The 22,370-nt window shown below is 36.1% G+C and overlaps 1 protein-coding gene across 1 annotated transcript in view; it reads right to left on the bottom strand.

Annotated features, from left to right (window-relative positions):
* LOC101734693 overlaps positions 1–22,370 on the bottom strand; it is a 107,458-nt gene that overhangs the window by 67,326 nt on the left and 17,762 nt on the right. Inside the window, exons 2-3 of the mRNA XM_012963437.3 lie at positions 6,556–6,628; positions 4,935–5,043 (exon numbers count right to left, since the gene is read on the bottom strand). Coding sequence (XP_012818891.1) covers positions 4,935–5,043; positions 6,556–6,628 — 182 coding nt within the window. The remainder of the gene's footprint in view (positions 1–4,934; positions 5,044–6,555; positions 6,629–22,370) is intronic.

Raw genomic sequence — 22,370 nt, 5'->3', positions numbered from 1 at the left:
TGGGAAACAGTATAAAAGTTTATGGTGCACAGTATATGCTTTATGGTGCACTCTGACATAACAAGCCTGTGGTTTTACTGACCATATAATTTACAAAGCGCTTAGCGCCAAGGTTTAATACAATATAAAGCCAAGAATAACAGCAATGGAAGTGCAGAAAGGACATCACTGCTTAGAACTTAACACAGGGATTTTAACTCCTTCTCTACAGCCAGCATTGTTATTATTTAGTCATGTAGCTAAACTAGTTAAGCAGCGGATTATATATATATAAACTGTAGTTAAGGTTATCCAAAATGATAAACCCCTATACTCTATAGGGATAAGTGAATTTTTGGCAAAATTCTTTATCTCTTCACTGGCAAATGATTTTCTAAAACCGCTACAAAATGGCCATAGACCCCAATTTATTCTGAGCAATAAAAAAATCGATGTGAATAAAACGTCCATAGGCTCCAATGTATTCTGCATGGAAAAAGTTGCCACAAGAAAAATGCCCGTGGACTCCGATGTACTTCACACAGAAAATCTCTATTGATTTCAATGTGCTTCAGAATTGTTTGCTGACAAATTCGCTCATCACTATCTATTTATCTAAAAGACCCTGTGGCTGAGGACACTATATGCATACCTTTAAGATCTTTACTATGTTGTAGATATGAAGCACTGGCAAAGAACTTGTGATAAATAATCAGCCTTTGAAATGGCATCATTAAAACATAGTTGTACAATTCTGAAAAATGAATCATATGGAGGCTTAGAATTTTTCAGTGCCTTTTCAGTAATTGCTAGTAATTACTTGTCATTGTAACCTTGTTATAGGTGCAGGCTGGAGAGGGGGAGCTATAGACAGTGCTTAGAGAGGGTATAAACATTAAATACAGCACCCCCACTTACCAGGCTTTGTCAGCATTACAGTACATTGCGACTGTCTGCATGTATCAGTGGTTTCCTGATTTTTTGAAGAACCAGCATTAAATGGACACTATTATTAAAATCTACCAGGCTGCAGATATATATATATATACTCTCCCAATATTGGCACTCACCACAATACAGAGCAATAGCCGGGTGCTAACCTCCACAACTTATATCAATCCTTAGAAAGCACTCACGGCAGGAGGATAAATAAAATCATTTTTTTTATTTAAACATAACGTCATATATATATATAGACAAAGTTGCAACAGGCACTCACTTAAAAATTCGAACATATGCCTGGGTGCAGTACAGTAGGTTAATGAAATCCAACGAAAAAACAAAGTTCCGCACTCACAGGTCTTATGAAAAACAAATCAAAAGTTTTATTAGCAAAAAGGATCTGACGTTTCGGCTGCCACAGCAGCCTTTTTCAAAGGCCATACCTGTTGTATATATATATATATACAACAGGTATGGGACCTCATATCCAGAATGCTCGGAACCTGGGGGTTTTCCGGAAAAGGGATCTTTCCGTAATTTGGATCTTCTACTAAAAATCATTTAAGTATTGAATAAACCCAATAGGGTTGTTTTGCCTCCAATAAGGATTAATTATATCTTCACTGGGATCATTGGAATCTTCTATGTAACAAGATCACAGCCCTGATGGTTTTGTCTTACATAATTGAATTCTTTTAGGACCAACTTTAGCTCTTAGTAAATGAAATGGACACAAAAACAGCCTGACTCCTGCTCCTGCCTCAATAAGGAAATTAATTTGAAAATAATATGGTATAACCAGGCCCTTCTATGCCTTGATGACAGTCCATTAGACAATAAGGCAACGTAAGAACTTAAAAGATTGCCTGGAAAATCTGTATATTCTGTGATTGCCATAACAGGATACTTTTGGGGCAAATTAAAGCTATTATTTAAAGTCTGGTCTAAGGTTGTGAAACGAATAGATGAAAACAAACTGCAAAACTCCATCTCGCTAATGTGGCTTAATTAGAGAGGAACTTTATATCGTGTAAAGTGTTTCATTAAACTGTGAGGTAGCCTAAGAACTGGAGTGATCACCTCTCTGTGCCTGTGCCTCAGCACAGATAAATTCAGGTGACATATTCTCTATGTTCTCATCTGCTAAACTGAGCAAATGAGTGCTGCCAAAGTCTATTCCTCTTTCCTTAGAAGCTCATAGTTTGTTTGCTGCTTTCATCTGCACAAATCTAACTGCAGATCCCGTCTGTTTCTGTGGATTAGGGATGCATGGTCCCTAAGGAGAACTGTTCTTTAATGATGGTAAAATTCAAATAACAAAGCAAAAGACAAGAGACTCCTGGTTTAATGGGCGCATTTTTTTCCCGATGCATTCTGTTCTAGCTAAGAAAAGAAAAAACAGCTGTCCCTGTAATTTTAGGCTTGAAAATAAACATGCATATTGTTAGGAGGAATGGATTATGTTATCGTTGTTCTGCTTTAGTTATAATGTAATAAATTACCCAAATCGGTGGTAAAATAGAGTGTTGAATGGAAACTGAGCAAATATGATTATTATATTTATTTATTAATAAAACTTGCTAAATTATTTCAGAGTTTTCCCAATATGTACTGATGGCTACATTTAAATTCAGATAACTTGCGATTATGTTGCTTGATAATGTTTTGTCCTGTATTGTTCTGCACTATATATATGGCAATATCATTTTTGCAAAACGTTAAACATTATGGAAAGGTTAAATTTTTTTTGTAAAAACTCTTTCTAAATGTGAATGATAAATGCTTCTCATAATTCATTTATATGTGTAGTTATGCCAGAATGATAATTGGGTGTACCCATGTCATAACAAATGTGATGTTTGTTTTAGCTGAAGGCTGACAATGTTCTTCAAAAGGGATATGTTTTGGGGCTTTTTGAGCTGACTGAAATAATGAGCTTGCCATTTATATGACATGATTCATGCAAACCTTCTTATGGGTGAAATTTATTGGATAAATAGGTTTATAGATTCGGTACCACCCTCTCACCTACTTCATTCCAAAGGCTTCATAAAAGGCTGCAACAAAATACATTTGTGGGGAAAATTATACTTTAATGTTTGAACTGCGAAAACTTGAGAAATAATAGGCCCAACCTATAGCATATATTAAAAACAGTGATATAGCCATTAGGCAATATAGTGGTGCCGTTCTATAATTCAACATTTTATGGCAGTTTCGCACTTTTTTTTGTTTGGAGAAAACAAATGTTTTTATAATAAACACCATGATATTGGTATAAAAAAAACCAATCATATTGCTGATATTTAGAGAGTAATTTATTTGAATCTGAGATTGCTAAAGCTAAAAGCTGGCAAGCCTTCTGCAGAATTTCATGATAAAAAATGTATTTTCAAAATTCAAGTTATTTTAAAATGCAAGTTAAAAAACAACAACAATAATATATTTCAAATAATGAAAATTAACGGTAGAATTGGATTTTAGTGTGATCCATACAAAAATAATACATAGTGGTAGTTTAGAGGTAATTTAACTTTATGTTAAATATTACTATGTATATATCTATAAAATGTCTTTTTACTTGTCTTCATTATTTATTTTACAGTTTGGTTAATTATTTTTTACATAGTTTTTATTTTTTTCATTTAAAGACTTTTTTTTCAGTTGATAAATCTTGAAAACTCAAGTTCAGAAAATTCAAAAAATTTTAGATCTCACAATTGGGCCATGGTTTTATTGAATCACAGAAAAAATCTCTAATTTTAATACATGGGCTCCTTAGAAAATGGAATAATTTACCAAAAACAGAAAAAAACAGTTTTTAGAATAAGCTTCCTTGTACATTCATTGACAAGTCTAATCAAGGTAGCCTGGCTGACTAGTTGATAGTGATCAGTGGATTCAGCCAGTATTTGTTATCCCTAAGAGTTCCAACTCTTTACGATTATCTCTCAGAGCATGACGCTGCCACTTCCTTGGCACAGTGCAAGACCTTAGTTCAGTCAAAAAAATAATGGAGGTTCCTGCTTATGAGACCCAAGCAAGATTTAGTTTTAGGTGCACAGTCAGTAATACCCTCTAGACTATCTACAGGTATGTGCAGCTCTATGCTTCTTTATATGTACTTCCTTTGCTCCATTCAGCACAGCTGTGTTTGTCCTACATGGGTGCTGTTACAGAACATGTTTGCACAAAAAGTCAACATTTCCTAAAAAATGTTCAGGGGACGCAAATGTGGTCAATGAATCAGCTTTCTAACCCAGAAATAACACTAATAAAGAGGATAATGGAGAACATTATAGAACAAGAATCCTTATATCATTATAGAATATGCTAAAACTTTTGGAATGAATGACAGTGTGCATTTTAGTACAGTTCCCTCACTTTTGCATTAAGTCCACACCTGAAGAGGGCATTGGCATCAGTGGCATTCTTTAGATATTAGCTGGAACATCAGTATAGCACAGGCCACACCCTTGTGCAAATGGCAGTAACAAGAAGGCCATGCATCGGTTGCCAATTAAATGCACGTTTAAATCATTTTGCCAAATTAGTTTAGCTGTTTCAAAACATAGTTGTCACATATAGATGGATTTGGTTAATCCACTTCCTCTGTTATTAGACATTTTATTGGAGGGGCTTCCAAAGCCTTTAGAGCTGCACTCAATGTTTAGAGCAGTGATCCCCAACTAGTGGTTGGTGATGCATAAAAACAGTTGTACTGCCAAAATAGGCTCCTGTAGGCTGCCAGCCCACATAGAGGCTGCCTAATAGCCAATCACAGCCCTTATTTGGCACCCTCATGAACATATTTCAGGCTTGTGTTGCTCCCCAACTCTTTTTACATTTGAATGTGGCTCCCAGGTTACAACTTTTTCCTCTTGAAATAATACATCAAAATTAAAACAGAGGGTTCAACTTATCATATGTTGTAGATAATTTTACCCCGTTCTAAGGAATTAGATGGGGACACTCTAAATTTAGGTAATTATTCTGAAAAAAAAGTCTTGTACCTTTCTAACTGGGAGCAGCCCCTTAGTAAATAAGGGAAATTCTCCATTGTGGTTTTGGAATTTACTCTTCTCTATAATCCAACTTGCCAGCACGTTATTGGATTGCAGCCTTAAAAACAAAAGAGAAAATATCACTAACGTTTAACTGTATTGTTTATTTCAACATTTGTGTATTATACAGCATATCATAACATAATCAAGAATGTTATTGCTTGCCTGATGAGGCTGCTGTCTTTCTTATTTCCTTCAATGTATGTTGAGCCCATATCACACCAAGATTTATTGTTAACAGGGAGACTCCAAGAGATGAATGTTTTGGACTGTGTATAAAGGCTAAAGTAGATTTAACTATTTGTATCCCATTCATTAAAGATTGCATGTGGTAGTGTCTGTTTGGCCCTGTAGACAGGAGTGCAGTAAAAAAATAATGCCACTAAAGTTATTGTTAAACGGTGCATTATCTCTGCTACACCATGCATTTTCACACAATTCCACAACAGAAGGCAATAGAATGCACAGAAAATGCATTGACATTAGTTGAATACCCAGTTTCTTTTTTTTCTTTCTTATTAGCAAGCCATGTGTATTTAGGCCTAAGGCACATGTAGCGTTTTGTCTGCTTCGGTGCTTACAAACAGGACCACAGACGTATTTTTCTAGCAGCCACTATTCATTCATATGAATAGAAAATGTTCTGCTTATGGCCAACACTTTCCGGCAGGGATTATTATTATTTCAACATTCATTTATAAAAGGCCAAAATTTTCTGCATTGTTGTGCAATAAAACGGTGTATACATTGAACATACAAATGACATACTGATTGATACAGTAGTTAAAAAGTGTCCTTTTCATTAGAGTTTAGAGTCTAAAAATCACCCCAGTAGCAGCACCGACAACAGGCAGTGATTTCTCTGTATTGGCCTCTCTCTCTCACAAAGAGTTACAAATCACTGACAACATTTAGGCTGCTTGGCTACCTAACTCTAGTTCCATTTTGTTTCTGGAGCGAGTCAGCATTGGTCCTAGCCCTGTAGTGTACAACCCTACGTTACAGCTCTGATTTCTGCTGGGGCCTATCCACACCAGGGTCTGAGAACATATCAACTGTCAAATTAGACAGAGGTTCAGAAAGATTTAGACTATATTCCCCTTACTTTTAACTTAGGTAAACACCTACACTGCAGGCTACTCTGTTGGGCAGGGTCCATTTTGCTACTAAAAGCTAAATAAATAACAATAATAAGAAATATTTTGTTGAATCTATAGGCTCACATTAGGCTTATTTGGTTCATGTTAAACACCGGTGTGCATTGAGCACTTAGTTAATTGCAGTGTGAGGCAGAATCACAATTTCTCACTTTCCACAAGCAGACCTGGTTTAAAGTTTAAAAAAATTTTAAAAGAGAAAACTAGCCTGACCTGAAAGTGCATTGTCCACACCATAACAATTCCAATCTAATCTGTGGGCAGTTAGGTCACATATACAAAAGTCATTATAAGATATTATAATTATATATATTATATATAAGTGGAAAATTCAAAGACACAAATGATCAGTTTTGGATGTTAAATATAACAAATATGTATTTATTATTTTTTAAAACATGTAAATGACTTACTCATTCATACATATGAACGCATCTCTAGAATCTTTGCTTTCGTTGGAGGAAACATGGGAATATGTATATTTTCCTGGAATAGAAAAACAATATATTATTATATTTTTTCATGATCCCTAAATGTATTGGAAATAATTTTGTGAAGGGCTTTATTACAAATAAATGGCACAATGCAACTGTAACAAATATAACTTTTCACCTTAAATGTTTCATGACAAAACTGTATTTGTCCAGATATTGTCCCAACATGGATTCCCTGCATACCTCTACCCAAGGCAAAAGTGTCACTGTACCTTTCGCTGCAGGAAAATACTGCAGGTTATGGTTCAGCAAGAAGTAAAGGTCAAGAAACCTGAAATGTTTCTATGGCAACAATTGCTGAAAACAGTGGAGAAAACAGTGCAGTTTCCCTGATTTATTGGAAAGCAGCTCTGAAACTTTCTAAAAATGTGCTTATGCAGATAACTATAACTAGTTTTATGCGTAACAGATCTTGCCAGACTAATTTAGTTGCCTTTAATGAGGAGGTGAGTAGGAACCTCGATGCTGGAATGGCAGTGGATGTCATCTACTTGGACTTTGCTAAAGCGTTTGATACAGTACCTCACAGAAGGGTAAAGATAAAACTAAGGAATATTGGCCTAGAACATAATATTTGTAATTGGATAGAGAACTGGCTGAAGGATAGATTACAAAGAGTGGTGGTAAATGGAACATTTTCTTATTGGGCCAGTGTGGTTAGTGGAGTACCGCAGGGGTCAGTCCTTGGTCTTTTGTTTTTTAACTTGTTTATTAATGACCTGGAGGTGGGCATAGACAGTACTGTTTCTATTTTTGCTGACAACACTAAATTGTGCAAAACTATAAGTTCCATGCAGGATGCTGCCGCTTTGCAGAGCGATTTGACAAAATTGGAAAACTGGGCAGCAAACTGGAAAATGAGGTTCAAAATGAGTGCAAAGTTATGCATTTTGGTAGAAATAATATAAACGCGAGCTTGCTACTAAATGGTAGTGTGTTGGGAGGGATTATTAATGGAGAAGGATCTGGGGGTTTTTGTAGATAACAAGTTGTTTAATTCCAGGCAGTGTCATTCTGTGGCTACTAAAGCAAATAAAGTGCTGTCTTGTATAAAAAAGGGCATTGACTCAAGGGATGAGAACATAATTTTGCCTCTTTATAGGTCCCTGGTAAGGCCTCACCTTGAGTATGCAGTGCAGTTTTGGGCTCCAGTCCTTAAGAAGGATATTAATGAGCTGGAGAGAGTGCAGAGACGTGCAACTAAACTGGTAAAGGGGATGGAAGATTTAACTATGAGGTTAGACTGTCGAGGTTGGGGTTGTTTTCTCTGGAAAAGAGGCGCTTGTGAGGGGACATGATTACTCTGTACAAGTACATTAGAGGGGATTATATTATAGGCAGATAGGGGTGTTCTTTTTTCCCATAAAAACGATCAACGCACCAGAGGCCCCCCCTTTAGATTAGAGGAACGGAGCTTCCATTTGAAGCAGCGTAGGTGGTTTTTCATGGTGAGGGCAGTGAGGTTGGGGAATGCCCTTCCTAGATATGTGGTAATGGCAGATTCTGTTAATGCCTTTAAGAGGGGCCTGGATGAGTTCTTGAACAAGCATAGTATCCAAGGCTATTGTGATACTAATATCTACAGTTAGTATTAATGTTTGTATATATAGTTTATGTATGTGAGTGTATAGATTGGTAAGTATAGGTTTGTGTGTGCTGGGTTTACTTGGAAGGGTTGAACTTGATGAACTCTGGTCTTTTTTCAACCCTATGTAACTATGTAACTATATATATAAAAGAATATCACAGCCACCAAAATGTTATGCATTGGAATTCATCTTTTGACAAAAAAAGGAGACAAAAAACAAAACAAAATACCAAAGCATTTTCACGTGTCCTAGGACCCCAATTAATTAACACACTAGTCCAGGGACAGACGGCAATTTGTTAAGTTCTGACATATGCCATTAACATTTCCAATAATAAAAATCAATATAAATGTACTATGTTCAATATTTCATGTTAAAGATAAATATTAAGCAAATTTAACATACTGTTATCATGTATATGAAACAGAAATGTGTAACACTGATTAAGAAATATCTAATTCATTTCCTGGAAGCATTTCATTATTTTCAGCCTGCCATAAGCTGGAAACTCCTGTATGATTGTCACTAACATTTGTCATTATTATTACTATGGTTAAATGTCTTCATTATTATCATAGTGTCTATATTTAAAGGCACATTAAAAGCTTCCTTAAAATTAGCTGAAACCTTCTATCAATTAAATAGTATTATACAGAATGGTAAGATAATCGGCAGCTCCCATATTAAATTACTTTTTTGTCTGAAGAGCCTCTGAAACCAGAGATCCACTGATCAATTAACTGCATAACAGCCATCCAGCATGTGATTGAGCAGCTGCCATTCACTAGCTATAGCCTCTGCATAGAAGGAATTGATGGACTCAGTGGATGAGCCTTGCAAAGCTTCTCTATATATAGTTATGTATGTGTTGGTATAGATTGGTAAGTATAGGTTGTGTGTGTTGGGTTTACTTGGATGGGTTGAACTTGATAGACTCTGGTCTTTTTTTCAACCCTATGTAACTGCTAAAATCCATTGTTATTTAGAAGATACTTTTGCTTAAAGTAGCCAGATTATCCTCAGTTCTAAGAAATTGGTTTGGTTGGATGGAGCATACCAGGGATAATTTGATCAATAAAAATATCCTTTATTCATAGTTTGGATTAAAATCATATTAAACAGCTCAGACCCCCCAGCTTGACGCGTTTCATGGCTTAAACGCCACTTCCTCAGAAGCTACAATCAGAGTCTCACACCCATTAAGCCCTTAAATACAGAACTATACCAGAACTACCCGGTGAATGCTCCCTAATGTTGTTGAATATCCTCAGTTCTAAACTGCAATTCATCTTTTAAGAATGAAGGGTTTTGTAGTTGAAGGTTCTAGGTAAAAAATATTTGTTATACATTTCTATTTTCAAAGAACACCTCCTGGTATGATACTATATAGTTATTATGCAGCTATTATAGATATTGTTGATACAAATTGGTTAGACATAAAAGTAGATATTATATCCACTGGCCAAGGGCCCCTGTCTGAGGCTGTGCTACTAAGTAAAATACCAACTTACAGCTGCTATGCAGCAAACATGTTTCTTATGCTTCTAGCCTGGATATTCAGACTAAAAAAAAGCACTTTTCACTTTTGTGAAAAAAAAATGTCAACCTCTGGAAAACACAATGTGAATGACAGAAATTCTATCACTATCCCTTCTTACAGTAGTTGCACACATTTAGCAGATGTGTCTTTACCTCCCCCATGGGATTTTCTGATGCAAGAAGAAAAATGACAGCTCTGGATGCAGAATTTGATACATCTCAAAACAACATACATGAAACCGTATGTAACTAACACCTCAAATGCATAGTCAATAACTATTCTTCAAACTGTTCACTGACAGCAATTCAGGTCACTAACATTTATAGAGATAATGTTTCTCATGCTCCAAAGTTACTAAGCAATGTTAGCATTGATTTGGGTTATCGGTGTTACATGTATAAGAGAAATGTGATTTTGTCATGTTAATGACATTGGCTGAATTTGTATAGGGGTTAAAAGAACCAGATTGTATTGGTGAATTCCAGAGGGATCTGGGTAAGTGCTACAGAATCCTGGCAAAGGAGTACTCAACTGTGAGGATATAACCTCAACAAATCTTTTCCATTGTGGGGAATTTTTCATCTATTCTCAGACTGAACTTAAGGGAACATTGTCCAGATATGACTTACTTGAGGTGGCTATGGTAACAAGTTGGTAAAAGTTAATTTTAAGATTTTATTCTGTAGCCATTAGCTGGAATAAATCCTCCAAACCTAGTATAAAGTCAAGTCCATATGGACCTTCTGACTGGAACTCTCAGAAGTTGCCTTATTAATTGTATGATGGTGCCTCCTTCTGTGTCTGCTTTTTATGTCATATCTTGCATATTTGGATGATTTAATGCTCTTTGATGGACACAGCAAGACAGCTGAACTTGTAAAGATGAAATGGCCTAACAGAGAAACTGAAACATTTTCTATATGTTATGTTTTTACTTTTCTGGCCACCTTTAGTGGATGTAATGCACCACTAAAGTGCAGAAAGTATAACTAGACCAACCATCACCTCAGACAATATACAACAAGGCTGTAGGCTTGATAAACTCTGCCATAAAGGGTGACACGGAAAACAAAATGATGATTTCAGTGGGAGATGCCATGGCCACTGGACAATTCATGAACAAGCAAACATTCATTGCTGCCTGTTGTGTTTCTCCAGATTATCTTAAAGAGGCATTATAGATATTCACATCTAAAAGTGACTGCCTTTACTTCTCTCTAAATCTCCTGAGACTATCCTGGCAAAGAAAAACATATTGAAAACACCAATGATTATTTTCAATTTGGGCATTCTTCATTGGGACATGCTTAATATTCCATTCATGATATCAACCAAGACATTATTTCTTGAAGCACCTTTAGGATCCTGAAAACATTTTATACTGTTCCATATCCTATTTCCACCACCTTGAAAAATGGTCACCTAACAACATTCTGCAACTGATCCTGTTTTACCCTCTAGACAAAAAGAAGCATAAAAATTCTGTCTTGGAGAGTAAATATGAAGAATCCATTACAAGAACAATATGATTTTGTATAACCCAGCAGCCCCTAGTGTTCTCACAAAACGCCAGGCCCTAAAGCCAGCATCTAAACCTTTTCCTAAAAGACGGAAACATACTTCCATTTGTGGCTTTCTAAATGCTTCTCTAACAGTGATAATCAATAAAAGTAGCAAATACATAAATTGCCCTTTGTGTCACTGAAGAGTCATAGACTGACCTTAAAGTCACTGAAAGTCATTATTGCAGCCAAATATCTCTTCTTTTTACCACAGTGAGTGAGCACCTTGATAGCTTAATCAAATCCAATGACACCTCTGCCAAGAAATGTTTTTCCAGTATAACCTTAGGCAAAAGAGCAGTTAAAGATAATTTAGTCTTATTAGATGAAACATATGTCATTCCTGTTAGGCCCTTGAATTATAAATAATAATAATAAAACTGTGAATACATAGGTTTAATTAAAGCTGTCACACAAAACCAGCTGTCCACTGCTGTAGGTGGTTTGATTTTGTAACTTCAAAGGATACTATAATATTATAGATGGTTTAAAATCAGGACAACATTTGCAAGACCTTGAATACATCTGATTTAATAATGAAGAATCTTTCTCCATATATTATTATTAAGATTGCAGAGACATCATACCGCAGACCATATTGTCTTCTTAACCACACACACAACTACAGGATGTTCCTTTTGCCTCTGTTCTAGGGTCTATTGAATTCCATGTTGCCTCTTGACTGATTGGTAAATCACAGGAAGTTAATTTCTGATTTTTAATGGTTTTAACAATTCCAGTACAGATATAAAAAAAATAAAAAGGACATTATATACCAATAACTGCTTATGAGAGGGAAGGGCTTAGTGATCATGAAATAGTTGGTAAAAAAGATGGTTGCTGTTTTTCTGCTGATGTGGTTTTCACTTGTTATATACAAGTAGAAAGTATTTTAGAACTACCCTTAACCAAAATCTACAAGATTATAAGAAAAATCAGGAATGCTTTAAGAAAAAAAAAGTCTAACTAGAAGGTCTAATCTAAATGCATTCAATTTGTAGTGCAGTACAGCAACTTGAAGATATTTGAAGTTAATATATAGTGGTACCAATGCCCCTTCTATCATACAGGTGATTAAAATAAATATGCAAAGGACATATAAGAGCAGATTTATCATAATGCAAGTTTAGAGCTTAATAATTAAAAAACTCACCCATGTTCTATTCAGTTCTGTGGGATTTTTCGAAGCATATTTATCAGTGGGTGAAAGTTAGAACTCACCATGAGTGAGCTCTAATCTCATATTTTTATACATTTGCCCCATAATTATGTTGTTATCTGTTTTACTTGGTACATTACATATGACGAACAACTGTTGTTGAACTGTAAGGCTTTCAAATGGCTGCTTGAAAATGAGAATAGAGAATGGCTGTCCAACTGTCCACGTGGCCCACCAAGAGATTTTTTTTCTGTCCCCTAGCATGCCCAAGGTTCCCACAGTCCCCTCTGTATGACATAATTGTTTTGACCATAGGTACTAGCATATAACTGGCCCATGGAATGGAACAATAGCACTGTGTTTAGAGAAAGGCAATGCAATTCATACATTTCCTTTAAGTAAGGCTGCACAGAACAGGTAGGTTAAATAAAAACTGATGAAGAACTGAAAACATCATACAGTTATAAAGTTAAGGTTAAAAAAAATATGAAGTCCTTTACGTTCAACCCCTCCAAATAAACCCTAGTGCACATATATACACATACATTTAACAGACCTATTTATTTATGGGAAAAAGATCATCCCCTATCTGTCTGTCTAAAATCCCTTCAAATGTACTTGTAAAGAGTAATCATGTCCCCTCGCAAGCAAAACAACCCCAACCTTGACAGTCTAAATCTTCCATCCCCTTTACCAGTTTAGTTACACATCTCTGCACTCTCTCCAGCTCACTAATATCCTTCAATAACACCAACAATTGAAAGTCTATTTAAGTAATTCAAATATAATGTACTGTTACCCTGCACTGGTAAAAGTTGTGTTTGCTACTATAGTTTATATAAATAAGCTGCTGTGTAGCCATGGGGGCAGCCATTCAAGCTGGAAAAAAGGAGAAAAGGCACAGGTTACATAGCAGATAACAGATACGCTCTGTATATTACAATGGGGCTTTATCTGTTATTTGCTAAGTAACATGTGCCTTTTCTCCTTTGAATGGCTGCCCCCATGGCTACACAGCAGCTTTGTTTATATAAACTATAGTAGGGTTTCTGCGGCAAACACACCAGTTGTACCAGTGCAGGGCAACAGTGCATTATATTGTAATTACTTTTATACACTTTCATTTTTTGGTGTTACTGTTCATTTAGGGCTGGAGCCCAAAGCTGCACTGCAACAAGGTGAGTCAATGCCCCTTTTTATACAAGACAGCACTTTATTTGCTGTAGTAGCCACAGAATGACACTGCCTGGAATTAGACAACTTGTTATCTACAAAAACCACTAGATCCTTCTCCATTAAGGATACCCCCAACACACTACCATTTATTGTATAACTCATTAGTATCATTGGCAAAAAATAGAAACAGTACACTCTATGCCCACCACCAGGTTATTAACAAACAAGTTAAAAAACAAAGGACCAAGGACTGACCCCTGCAGTACTCCACTAATAAATTAAGAGAATGTTTCATTAATCACAACTCTTTATAATCTATCTTTTAGTCAGTTCTCTATCCAATTACAAATGTGTCCCAAGTTAATATTCCTAAATTCTATCATTAACCTTCTGTGCAATACTGCATCATAGAACAATTACAAGATTTCTGGCAGTGTCTATTTTATCTGAATTTAGATTATATAAAAAATATTTCATTTAATTTCACTTATAGCTTTATGGCACATACATCCTACAAATAGTGAACAAACTGATCTAGTCCTGCTTATATGCCAACTAATCAAAACTAAGTCTGAGGGGCCAGACAACGTATAAGTAATGATCTGCAGGATTCTTTTCTCGTACACTAAGGTTATTTCTCATACAGTGCGTGCTGCTTTAATCTCAGTTTGATGTAAACCCCCTAAACAGATGAAAGGAGGCTGAATGTTAGACCAACAGAATACGTACATGCTAAAAGTGTGAAGTTTGTCGTTTCTTTCAGTAAAATTTATCTGCTTACGGTAACCTCGTTTTGATCTAGAGGCTAGAACTTACACTATTTACTGTATCTGTAAATGGTCACAACATTTTAGAGATTTTCTTATTTTTTTTATCAGTTTTAGTACATAAAAAAGGTTTTTGCAAAAAGAAATAATGCTAATATTGCAACTGGTTTGGGCATATGTGGAGATAGGGTGAGAATCTCAAAATCAAATACATGTAGTTGAGGTCTATTATCCAGAATGCTCGGGACCTAGGTGTTTCCAAATAAGGGATCTTTTCAAAATTTGGATCTCCATACCTTAAATCTGCTAAAAATCATTTAAACATTAAATAAACTCAATATGATTGTTTTGCCACCAATATGAATTCATGCAGCTTAGTTACCATCAAGTACAAGGTACTGTTATTATTACACAGTAGTGATGAGTGAATCTGCTCAGCAAAAATTTGTGGAACTCATTACAGTCAAAGGGCATTTTTTCATGGTGACTTTTTTTAAACACGCAACTTTTTTTGCGCCCATTGGAGGCCATTTTCAAGAGGTGAAACCTGGTGAATAATTCCGCTTATCACTATGAAAAGAAAAAGGATATAACTAAAAATAGGATTATTATCTTAAAATAACTCCATGGGAAATGGCTGTCCCAGTTTTCTGGATAAGGGATCCCATACCTGTATTTACAGATTTTTTTAAACCTACATTTCAATATAAAGGTGATGATGATGGTTTTTAAACCAATTACTTCATGCTATTACAATATTAATGCACCCCAAGAACTGGCTCTGCACCCTGTCATGTGACTGCATTATCCTTCATATAGCTAGCAGCAGGGTGCTGGGAGCTGCTGTTTTGCTCAAGAGCTTTAGAAGCTGCGTATACTAGCATTAGTTTGTGTAGAACTGCCCATACTCCTAAATAGATACCCATATAGAAATATATTCCTAGATTCCTATTTATTCCTATATTATTAATATGGGGCAAATAAAAATAAAAAATGTCTTCATTTAGGGAAACTGCAGCAAAAAAAAGCTCAAATGTATTCAAATTTGAGTTTTCTGAATTCTTAAATGAAAAATTTGTCGAACAAAACTTGGCAAATGTCTACATAAGCCAATAGGAGGTACATTATCGCCAGTCAGTTTTTAATTTAGTCCTATTTGTAAAAATAACTGGAATATTATGGTTTTCTTTGCAAGTTTTCCCAGTTGGCGTTTTTGATCATAAAATGCTATTTTTTCACATGAAAAAAATTCAGATACAATAATTATTTAATTGGGCTCTTATTAGCAGACCTACGTAAAATATCTAAATAACTGTGTATGTTTCTTCCTATGGGGTGTTGGCCAGTAGCTTATTAGTATTATTTCATGGGTGATGTTACAGCATATTTTAACATCATTTGTATCAAAGTGTTCATGTTGTGACTTTCAAAACTTTTCCTCTGCTGAAAAACATTGGCATTAAAAGTGGAAAAAATGTTAGATAAAAATGTAGAACAGAACACAGGATGGTTGCTCAGTGTTTATAATGATCATGTACATTGCTTATATGCCTTCTCAAAAAACTTCAACTCTTGGTTGAATAGAAGAATCTGTTGAAGGCTAAAGGGAAGGAGTTAACAAGGCACCCAATAAAAATGCCTGGTGCAGTTCAGTGCTATTCTCCTTTAAGTCCCTGCATTAAGATGAAGTTCTGGTTACTATATCTAATTACACAAGGCCCTTTTTTTTTCGTTTCCAGAAGAGAATTTGCCTCAGTGGAAATGCAGAAGACCAAGAAAAAACAATTAGCAGGGAAAGTAAACTGGGCATTAAAGGAGCAGATCCAGGAATGGTAACCTTATTTATTCAACAGCACTTTCCAAATTGCTTTCCTAAACAAGCTGTATTAATTGTTCAGGACCTACACCGCATGCTTCAATGAAATTAAATTACTTTATTTCTCTCACACTAGCAGTGACAGTGTAACTTAATTTCATTAGCTTGAATCTGTTGAGAGTATTCACATTTCCATAGCAGGACGCACTTGAAATGAAAAGATGCTTTCGATTCTCAATTAACAGAATCGTTCCCTTTCAACTGAAATGAATGTTATTGAAACCAATTAGCATGGACTGGAAAATCTCTCATTAATGAGGGGAGTGTGGGTGAGTAAACAGCAATGAAAAGATGAAATTAGAGAAGAGCCTCTTCTTGTTGGACTGAATAATTACATGCTTAGTTGCCTAATTGTCTGGTGAAAAGCGAAGCACTGATAGTAACAGATTGCCATGTTCATTAGGCTGCAAAAGACCACCTGCTGCTGCGGCTCATTCTACTGCAGTCTATATACACGTGTTTATCCCTGGGGGTTGCTATTTGGACACAAGACTGACTGCGAAAGGCAAATGAGCTTGCCAATATGCTGCAATATTGTGTCCTTTATGCCAAAGTACAGTAGCTTAATATGTCAAATGTAATGAATAAAACCAATACTGAAAATGAAGTTTATGAGGATTCTGACCCGGTGATACACCTCACTGTAGAACTGCAAAGAATATACATCCTGGTGTCTCCTATACAGATGTTCTGCTTGGCCTGGGCTGCTCTAAATTATACAGTATAAAAGATAAATTACAACTGTTATGGCCTATGCATTTTTTTTAACAATAGCAAAATGAAAGCATGCAATGTAACTGCCAATATTGGAAACAAATGTTAAATACTGAAGTCTAAGAAGTGTTCATAAGACACAGCACTGTTCATATCTAGTCCACTGTGGCACTTAACATCAAAGCCTGACGGGCTCTTTGTGGAAGCCCTTTGTGATTTCAGGCTTTCTGTACATATGTCTTACACCATCTGAGAGCAGATTTGCTTAGAAAGCTTTACTGCAATTTCCCTTCTCTTTATCTCTCTTTATTATATTCTCTTATTGCATTTTTCATTATTGTTGTATTAGTTCAGTAAGCAGAGAAAAAGCTGCCTTTATATTTAAGCCTCTACCTACCCTGGACTAAAAATGATGGCGTCTTTCCATCTTTGATCATTTCAAATGATTTGAAGATTTCAGCCCTTTTTTAAAACACTTTAATATCATGACAGATTTTACACCCTAGCATTATGCCTTTTTATTCATCTTTTTGGACACATTTTGAAACATATGACCTTTGGCTAACTGCAAGTTACCATCCCATACGCGAAATAGTTTTGAAATCAATTCAGATCTCTTCACAGAAGTAAATCGCATGTAAGAAGTGGCTTTTTTTGCATGTAATGTATTCCAGTATTCTCATCAACTCTCTGAACTGTAGAAAGGCACAATAAGTTTTACCAAATATAAACAATCACTGTTATTATTGATGTTATTGTTTTATTATACAGAGCTGACATATTATTATCCTTCATAATAGTCCCAAGGGAACTTACAATCCGACATCCCTATGCCGTTTACACAATGCACACATGCTTGCTAGGCTCAGTATCATCAGGAGTCAATTAACCTGCCTGTATGGTTTTAGAATGCAGGAGAAGATTCGGGCAGACACAAGGACAACATAGAAAATCCTTGCAAGCAGTGCTCGGGTCAAAATCAAATTTAGGTCCCCAGAACTGCAAGGCAGCAGGGATAATCCCTGGGCCACTGTGATGACTGGAAGAGATCATACTCTACTCATTTAAACACCTTACAATAAAATATTAATTTTTTATGTGACTTTTTTTTACTTTCTGCAAATTGCAAACCCAAGTCTCTGACAGACACAAATGCAAATACGTGCAAGCAGCCATGAACAGATGTTAACATATTTGCCCTGTAGTATAGTTCTATGTGTTCTAGCATTTGGAAATGCATGTGCTAATTGATCTCATTCTTCCCTGTGGGTCTGCATCCATACGAGCAGAGACCAAGATGGAAAATAGAAAAAATAGAAAGGCACTGAACCCCACCGCACACAGTTGCACTATATATTGCTCAGGAGTATTCTAATAAAAGATTGCAAAGAAGAAAATACAACGACAAATCAAGCCACAAATCACTATACAAGTACAAGCCTAGATTTGTGAGTCATTTGAGTTAAATTGAGTTGTGTGCATCGGTCTACACTGGTCTATATTGTTTGCTGTTCAAACAGGAATGCAGTCACACCCAAGTAGCTTACTCTAGTGTAAAAGCATATCAAATAATGACCCATGGCATCATCGGCCAACCAAGAAATGCATGCGTTTACACTTCCATATAGCTCTCAATAGTGTTCATGTGTTTCAGATGGTGATACACAAATGTACACAGATTCCTATCCATAGATTCATAGATCCATAGTATCCTGCCTTCTAACACTCTACACATTCATCCAGAAGAAGGGGAAAGATCACTTTATTGGATTGCCTGCTGCATGCATTCATAGGAAGGGTAAATCCAGAATATAGATACTGTATACAACTACTAAATATTCTAGCCAATGTATAAGTAACAAATACTATGAAACTAAGTTTTAATGCGCTGTATTGTAGAGTTGAATTTGCAAGTATTTTTTCTATATATAAATATTAAAGATGAGACAACAACCTATTATTCACAGATCCTTCCTTCTATGTATGCATTTAAACCTTTCTTGGAGAACTGCCCTATTTCTTGTATCATAACACCTGCATAACCTACCTCAGCATTGACTAGTCATACTTAGCACTGAGTTTGTCATCAGAACTTTTCTTCCTAGAATTGAGCAGCAAAGGCTTATGGCACATGAGGAGATTTGTTGCCCCCAGTTAAATATGGGCTACTGCCAATGACAAATCTCCCTGAAATGCTTTCTGAAGCGCCGATTATGCTTTTCCAGTGGTGATTCCCTTTATTGCCGGTGGGAAAGCATACGCAATGCTTTGTTTTCCAATGTCATGGCAGTTTGGCTGATTTCAGTATTTATTCCACTTCATTTCATTCCAGTGTCTCCCATTTGCACTTGCTAGGGTCATTGACAGGTTGGAAAGTGTATATACCCCTCTCCAGTGCTTCTTCTGACATTTATGCAGATTGCCTATCTACTGTATATGTTTCGCCAAATCATTCAATGTTGCACCAAAGCCCAAAAAATGGTCACTTTAAGGCATCAAAAGTAATTTACACGCTCAAGTGCAGTGTGTAAATTGCAATTTTGTATGCAAATAGTCATGTTTTTACCCACAATACAGCACTTCTCTCTATTATTTTATAGGTGGAGTATTTGCAGGCATGCAGAAAGCTGAACCAAACTCAATTACTCCTGATGCATCAAGACAAACGTAGTTGCATTTTTGGGGTGTGGGGGTTGTGTCACTTCTGGTGCTCTCCGTTAAAATTGAATTTGCATGTGATTTTTTTTTTAAGAGCCTATTGGCACAACTATGTGGATAGCATTAATAATTGCATCTATTTTAGCATACTTCACTTGTGGCTGTAATTGTAAATGGTAAATGAGTCGAAAATTAAATCTATTTAAATGTATAAATAATAATTAAAGAAGTAGGAATGTTTATGGACACAATAATACATGCACTAATATTGTACTTTTATGGAAGCTAAAACACCAATTATAATTAAAGTAGTTCTACTCTTTAAGCTTAACGCTTTAAGCAATGGGAAAACAATAAAGAACCCAATAAAAGGTTTATGTAATAAGAGGCACTACGTTTGCTGGAGAGCAGTGAACTATAGCAACCAATCAGCAGGTAGAATTTACTGGTCACCTGTTTAAAGGGGACCTGTCACCCTAAGAAATAATGCCAAATGTATTTCTATTGTGTTTTTTTCAAGCAAAATAAACTTCACTTAATTACACAATCACAGCAGGCAGGCAGGCAGGCGCCATTTTGTGTATACTGTTATTAAGGCAAGCGTTGCATCAACCCAAAACCTTGTTTATGTGCTAGAATGGAGGAATGGAGGACCAGATGCCTATGCACTGGCTACACCAGGGGACCCCAAACTGAGCCACAGTCAAATGTAAAAAGACTTGGAGAGCAACACAAGCACCATAAAAGTTAATGGCGGTGCCAAATAAGGGCTAAGATTGGCTATTAGGGGCCTCTATGCACACTGTCAGCTTACAGGGGGCTTTATTTGGTAGTAAATCTTGTTTGTATTCAACCAAAACTTGCCACTAAGTCAGGAATTCAAAAATAACTCCCTGGTTTGGGGGCACTGAGAGCAACATCCAAGGGGTTGGTGAGCAACATGTTGCCCCAGAGCCACTGGTTGGGGATCACTGGGCTACACAATAAGATGGTGAGGAGGGAGGGGGGAAAGTAAAGGGCAGTTACACTGAGGAAATGCTAAATGAAAAAATTGACATTTATTATCTGGCCCGTCTCTATGCCTAAGGCATAGAGGCGGGGCAGGCAATATATGATTGACAGCTGGGATTTAAATGCCTTTATAATGGGTATGGATGTGTTAATAAAAAAAAAAAAGAATTTGGGTTTCATGTTTAATTTGAAAAGGACTTTTATTATACAGCTTTTTATATCTTGGTGACAGGTTCCCTTTAAAAAGCAAACATCTTATTGGTTACTATAGGTTACCGCTACTGGACAAACTTAGTGCCTTTTATTACCTATGGGGAATAGGGTTCCATTATCCTACCTGCCAGCTGTTTCTCTGGATTGGTCATCATGGAACTGGACAACGTGGCCCGCAAATAAGGCACAGAGTAGATCTGACCATGTTTGGTAGATCATAGCCTGGCATGAGCAGATTGGAGGTATGGCTTAAATCTTCTAGAACTTTTAGTTCAAAGAGTTTGCATTTTGTAGGCATTATAGACATATCACTGTGCAGATCTGTGTGGTTTTGAATAAAAGCAGAGATGGATATACCCTAGTTTCTTGAAAGACAGCAAAGAAATGTGTTTAGTATGTTGTTAGCTACATTATTCATAGCCCTGATAATGATAACCACATTTCTTGTGACATAAAAACCGAAACAACAACATCAACCAAATAATTTTTCATGCTTCTTTTACAATTTTGTTTCTTTATATTTCATATTACACTTTTTGGTTCTACTATGCTAATCTTGAACAGTTCCAGATGGCCTTTATTTATGCCAAACATGCAGAAATCAGTATATAAGAAGGAAAAGTATAAACAGTATTAAAATAAAGTCTCCACTACATGACCTGTATTAAAACTTACATATAAAACATGTATGAGCAAATTAACACTTCCTGATAGACTTCCATTCCGTTTAGCTTTAAAAAGACATGCCATGTTGTCATGTCTTTTGCCTTTTTTCATTTATGTATTTATACAAAGATTTCAAGGCAAGGAGCAACTGGCATGTACAACTGCAGCAGATATACAGCCTGTGGTCATAAAAATAAAAGTGGTGTTAATATCCCCATGCAAAGGGCAGCCATAAGAAGGTGCAGAGAGTACAAATGTAAGAGACCTAGAAACTACTGGGGCTCAAATACTTACACTCGTATGGGACCCCAGTGAAAAAGTTAGTTTCTGATGGTGGCCCTGCGCAAGGCAACTGGAGTTATTGAGCATGTCTACCAATGTGAAACAAGATTCCTGACAGCCATGGGCACTGATTAGTGAAAGTCACTGGCTAGCTTGAATTTGAGTTTGCATTCAGAACTGACAAACAATCATGAGGCAGGGCAGTGAAGGGCAATAGGCTGGATGCATAGTTTTCAGGGGGTTTTATGGCCAAAGTTGCTCAAAGGATGTCTTTGTATGACATTGTTTTAACATAATTTGGATCCCTGGCACATTGTAAGCAAGGTAATCAGCCCAATACATGGAATATACAGTATGGATAGTACTGATCAAGCACAAACAGTATTATATGCACATAGAGATATTTCCCTGTCCAATACATGTACATAACATGGACAGGTGTCCTGCATCTATCAGTCTATAACTTCAATATAAATATTCACCTCAATTGTAATTGCTCACTTAATATAAAACATGAATTA

This window comes from Xenopus tropicalis, chromosome 5 (assembly GCF_000004195.4).
Source record: "Xenopus tropicalis strain Nigerian chromosome 5, UCB_Xtro_10.0, whole genome shotgun sequence".
In the NCBI taxonomy this organism is placed as follows: Eukaryota; Metazoa; Chordata; class Amphibia; order Anura; family Pipidae; genus Xenopus; species Xenopus tropicalis.
The sequence above is the reverse complement of the archived record's forward strand: the minus strand, read 5'-3'. Positions and strand labels throughout refer to the sequence as shown.